The following is a 6096-nucleotide window of genomic DNA, read 5'->3' as shown; positions in this document are numbered from 1 at the left end:
TCTGTCCGTCCGTCCGTCCGTCCGTCCGTCCGTCCGTCCGTCCGTCCGTCCGTCCGTCCGTCCGTCCGTCCGTCCGTCCGTCTGTCTGTCGGACCAGAGATCTCAATGAACAGATGAATGATGCACAGAATTAGAAATATAAAGATTTGTAAGTGAAATCAGATCCATCATATTAAACCATATGGTGAAGTCACTAACATATTTCTCAATCTGTTCCCACATCATTCAGACTCAACTTCTAATCACTGCTGATGACCTGCACTGGTGCATGCTGGGACGTCGTAATCACGCTGAGGAGACCATTTTCTTAATGCATCCTTTTAGCGTTGTGATTGAAATGGGAAACTTCACTCTGTAAGAGACTGTGATTTCTTCTGAATATCATCAGGAGTAAAACCTGATGATTTTAGATTCCATTCTCAAAGTTCTTATATAATGAGACACACTTTATAGTTGATCCCTGAACATCAACTCCTAGAACTAGAACTTCCCACTTCACATGTTCTTTAATGACTTGAATGGCTTTTAATTAGAAAGTTCAATTGGTTGATGATATAATAGTCACAATTTTCACACAGAATAAAAATGTTAATATGACATGCTACTTGTTTATGCTTTATATTCTGTATTTCTCAGCAGCACAAAGCACCTTCACTCTGCCCCACATGGAAACCTTTTCCAAATCCTGCCACCTGCTGCACCACGCATGCAAACCCATGATGTGATTTAGCTGTTGGTTTGAACGACTTTTTCCAGCTGCATTATTTCGCTTGAAAAGTGAAAAGACGGATAAACATACAGTACAGAAAAAAAGCTTACATTGTTTATATTTCACTGGATCATTTTCAAATAAGTCACTAACCTGAATCAAATAACCTCGAAGTCACCAAGATATTCATCACAGAGTCTCCATCCCAGGTTATTCTCAATAATCATATTTTAGAGCTATATTATGTTTTAGCCAAATAAATTAAGCCTTTGGAAAAAAAACACATATACCATGAGACTGAACAGAACATTGAGCTTTCACTCGCCTGGTGTGAGAGCAGATCCTTTTTTTTATTTGTCCACCGCTACAAAGTGCCATTTGTAAAAAAATCTATATATATTGTAAGCAACCAGAGTTACCAGTCAGAGCTCCAGCCAAAGGCGGCTCTTCTGCAGGCTCCGTCTGCTCCATATGCAAATCTTCAGACAAAATGAGTATAATTGCCCCACAAAGGAGTGAACTGGAGCACCTGTGATTTTACAGAAGGACCACAAACCACTTCATGTGTTAATGAAGCTTTTAAAAATGTCTCTCTTGACAAAGCCTCTGTCGCACCTCTGCCGATTCCCAGACCGACTTTTATCTGTAGAGGTGCGGCAGAAGGGAGCGTGGAAAGCTGAGGTCACTCTCTCCAAGAAGAAGAATGAAGATATAATATATAATTATTAAATGAGACAGGAGTTTAAATAGATGTATGTAAGTAGCATTTTTATAAACTGACACCACTGCTGCAAGTGTTCACAAGTGCTCTGATGGATCATGCTAATGTGTGTTAGCGTACAGAAACCATAAAAATACAAAACAACACTACTTTCTATTCACTCTCTCTCTCTCTCTCTCTCTCTCTCTCTCTCTCTCTCTCTCTCTCTCTCTCTGTCTCTCTCACTCTCTTGTTCTCTCTCGTTCTCTCTCTTGTTCTCTCTCTCTCTCTCTCTCTCTCTAGTTCTCTCATTCTCTCTCTCTCTCTCTCTCTCTCTCTCTCTCTCTCTCTCTCTCTCTCTCTCTCTCACACACACACACACACCTGTGCCTTTCTTGCAGATGTAGGGCAGCTTGTAGTTGCAGGGCACGTCGTTCCATTTGCCATTCTCATGGGCAATCATCACTACACAGTCTTCTCCTCCCGCGAAGAAATTATCAGGCTGGTTCTCCCTCCAGTTCTCATATTGCTGCAGGAGACACAGAGACATTTCAGACATAAGCACAGTCCCTTAACTTTGCTAGCCAGTGAACAGATCCTGCCACATATAGATTCTATTACAAATTCATTTCCAGAAAAAAGATTTGGATATAAATAAGTTTTTTGGCTTTACAAAGTGTACAGAGCAGAGTGAGACCACACGAGCGCTGCGTTATTCAAAAGCCCTCTAAATTGCACAGGAACAGAAAATCCCTCCATAGACAGTTTTTGATTAAACATGGCAGCTGTCTCATGTATTGACCAAATCTTTTGCTTTCTTTAAAAAGATACTGCAGTGTAGCTGTTTACAGTCAGAAACTATACTTATTAAAAAAAAAGCCAATTAAACAACAACAAACTGACAATAAATTAGATGGAAAAATTGACTGGCAGACAAGTGAGAGCGTATGGGCCTCGTCTCACCAGATCCATGTTATCGGTCCAATGGAAATCCTCCTCCACTGTTCTGTCATTCAGACCGATCCAAGTGTTCTCGTGACTCATACCTGTAAAGAAAAGATCAAAAACTCGTACATTTTCAGCATTTGGCAGACACCCTTTTCCAGGGCGAGTTACATTTATCTTATTGATACAACTGAGCAGCAATGGAGTTAAGGGCCTTGCTCAGGGGCCCCAGAGTGACAGCTTGATGTGGCCGATAATTAAACTCATGATCTTTGGCTCCAAAATGTAATGCCTTGACCACTAAGCTCCTACCTCTCTACAAAAAAATAAAAATCCAATCTAAGAACACACACATTCAACCGAATTCAACAGATTTCTCATTTGGTGTTAGAGATTCGATCTCTAGCATCACATGGAACAACAAGGAGGATGAATCTTTCTATCCTTCCCACATCAAAAACTGGTCAAATAATTGACTCAATCTTGTAATCTCTCAACAAGAAGGGATCTGTCAAGTCAAAGTACACACCATCTTAAATCATACTCCATGATTACCCACAAACCTGAACCAGGATCAGCTTCACAACCACACAACCACTTTCCAGAGGAGACTTTTATCCTCCTTACAAAACATCTCCACACTTAGACGTCACTCAGACCTTAAAGCTCACAATATTCTGCTCCTATCACATAAACACTGGTTACCACAGAAACATGAGGTTACATCATCCATTAGCAAGTTGACCCAGTCCTCGAAATAAAGTGAAGAAGGATTGTGAAGGAGGAACAATAGAACTTTTGTCTATTAGAATTTTAGTACTGAGATGAACACCATTATCTCATATAGACATTCTTACATGGAAGATATAAAGGCTTGGTGGTCCAATCCCCACCGTGGTAAAAGTAATAAAAGAGCAAAATGTGACCATGCTGTCGAGGCTTTAGGAATGACACAGTCTGTCCCTCATTCAGTCACAATAACCATCTGTGAGCTGATGTTGGTTGAAGATGGTGGATAGAACCTTCCACTAGTCATGTGATGTTGCATGAGCAAACATTTAAAAACATGGCTTCACTCAGAAGAAGCATGTGATAGCCCCTTACTCTCCATGGCTGGTAGCAGTTATATGAAAGTAAAAATCTGGGAACAGACAAAGTGTAAATGAGTGAGAACATTATGGGCTTTTTGGGTAAAATATTGTGAACAGCAAGTCGTTGTCAATTCTATTAAGTGTATACTGGCTCGTGATGTGTGCAAACTGGAATGGTAGATTATATATTTCCCTCTACACCACGGGCAGGACTGTACACTGTGACAATATTCTTACATTCCATTCAACAATGCGAGAACGTTTTTACAGCACGTTTTACAGTCAGAAATTTTATGTTCTAACTGTCTTTTATTTTTTAATGAGCACATAAACTCCATAGACATCCACCAAAATCTTTAAAATATAACATTACTCCATTAAAACCAGTTTGTTTACAGATTATTCAGCAGGATACATTCTTCCAGGGGAACAAAAGGCTCTTTAATGCTTTACACTGAATATCAGAAGATTCAATCAAAGCATGTATTGACACTGCACATGCTGACATGCTGTATCTGGAACAATAAACATGACTTATTGTTGATATTTTGGAGCTTCTGTGAAGCACATGATATAAAGAAAGGTTTCAGATGTGGGGCTTTTGTTCCTCTGTGCTGCACAGTGATATTTTAATAAACAGAGATTTTTACAGTGGAATTCATCATTCAGACAACATGTTTGTATATGATGTGATCAGACATATTTATGAGGCTGGTCGTGACCTGGATTCTTCATTTCCATAAATACAAACACAAAAACTGTTATGTTTTGTGAACACCTTATATCATGGTCCCAAGGCACTGTGAACTGCCTCCAGGTCATGGATCATTTGGTACCAGGACACACACAAAATAATCTTTTTTTAATGTTTATTTTACTTTCATGGTCTGCAGGGTGTTTTATTTTTATATAATGACCTTTTCAGCCTGTGCCAATCCTCCACACTTGTTTCAGTTTCAGCAGTTTTGTTCTTTGCTTCACTAAATGGAGCTTCCGCTGATTCTGCATTATGGTGAGTTACATTTTCATGATGTAGTTAATCATTAAATTAATAATGAAATCATAAAATATGTACAATAGTAATATAATATGCACCTTATTGTGTTTAGTTATGGTGCAAAAAAAAGTTCTGGGACCACCTCCTTATGTACCTCATATACAGCTTTAATTGCAGATTTCTTTCTGTTTTGCACTGCACAAATAACCTGTAAATATTTTTTTATTAATTTCTTGAATCAAATTCTACAATCTGCAATTTTCTATCCACAGAATGTATTGGGCAATTTTCAAGAAAAATCTTTCAACATTGTCTGTCCATTTTTTCCATTGAATTTTATATTTTGTGTATTGTGTATTGTCCTGCACTGTCCTGTGTTGTCTTGCACTGTCTTGTGTTGTCTTTTGCACTGTTTGCACCAGCTGCACACATGCACTTTATGTGGCGAGGATCTTAGTTCTCGGCCCTGTGTTCTTCTGTTCTGTACTGTTTGTTTTATGTTGTTCTATGTAGCACCTGGGTTCAGGAGGAACGTTGTTTCATTTCACTGTGTACTGCATCAGCTATATATGGTTGAAATGACAATAAAAGCTTCCTGACTCTTGACTTGACTTGACTTGATTTTTCTATTTCAACTATCACACGGCTCAAAAAATCTAATTTAAGCCTCGGTAAAAATAATGTAAAGGTGATTTATACTTGTCACATGCACTGTACAGCACAGTGAAATTCTTTCTTCTTATTTCCCAGTGATGTTTGGAAGCTGCGGTCAGAGCACAGAGTCAGCCATGATACAGCACCCCTGGAGCACAGAGGGTTAAGGGCCCTACTCAAGGGCCCAAGAGTGGCAGTTTGGGAATACTGGGGCTGATCAATAACTCAGAGCCTTAACCAATGAGCTACCACCTCCCTAGTTTCCCTATCAACCTTTAATTAGTGTAAATATTAATATATCATTTAAACTTGAGTCACACAATTAAGTTGCCAGCTCTGAATATAACATATTAGTGCTAATTGGACTTTATGCATGAGTTAATTTTATGCACTGTAAAAACTCAGAACTACATGTGTGGCACTTTTTAAAGCTCTTATATAATACTACATTTATAGAATTTCCTCTAAAAGCTTCACAGTGTGGTGAAGGAATAAATTGACTTACTGTTGATAAAGTCCTGCTCTTCTCTGGTGTGAATGCTAGCCAGGTGGCCATTGTGCGCTCTGCAATCTTTCTCCGCATCTTCCCAGTTCAGTCTGTGAATGAAGTATCTGTAACAATGACCATGGAACTTTCTCCAGCTATGATCACAACCCTCAGTGTCTGCCAGGAGAATGAAGGTGAGAAACAAAGAGAAAAAAGGAGCAGAAGTTTAATTAGTGCCACAAAAAATCCAGTCACCTAATTTTTCCATTCACAGTCCCATACACACACGCACACACACACGCACACACACACACACACACACACACACACACACACACACACACACACACACACACACACACACACACACACACACACACACACACACTTAATGTGTCAATCAGCTGCACTGAAGAAACATGTCTAACTGTTTCATTTCCTCTTCTTGACGTCTATGTTCTAGCTCTCTAATCCGTGTCTGTGCATTTTATAAACGAACAGTTTAGCATTAGC

At 39.2% G+C, this 6096-nt stretch overlaps 1 protein-coding gene across 1 annotated transcript in view; it reads right to left on the bottom strand.

The window, feature by feature from the left end:
• The window catches only part of LOC310736064 (neurocan core protein-like), an 18908-nt gene extending 13148 nt beyond the window's left edge, over positions 1-5760 (bottom strand). The window contains exons 1-3 of the mRNA XM_083559472.1: positions 5602-5760; positions 2373-2455; positions 1794-1938 (exon numbers count right to left, since the gene is read on the bottom strand). Coding sequence (XP_083415598.1) covers positions 1794-1938; positions 2373-2453 — 226 coding nt within the window. The 5' untranslated portion in view covers positions 2454-2455; positions 5602-5760. The remainder of the gene's footprint in view (positions 1-1793; positions 1939-2372; positions 2456-5601) is intronic.
• Positions 5761-6096: the final 336 nt, after the last annotated feature.

Source organism: Silurus aristotelis, assembly GCF_946808225.1.
Source record: "Silurus aristotelis genome assembly, chromosome: 13".
Lineage (NCBI taxonomy): Eukaryota > Metazoa > Chordata > Actinopteri > Siluriformes > Siluridae > Silurus > Silurus aristotelis.
Note: the sequence above shows the minus strand (reverse complement) of the source record. Positions and strands in the feature narration are given on the sequence as shown.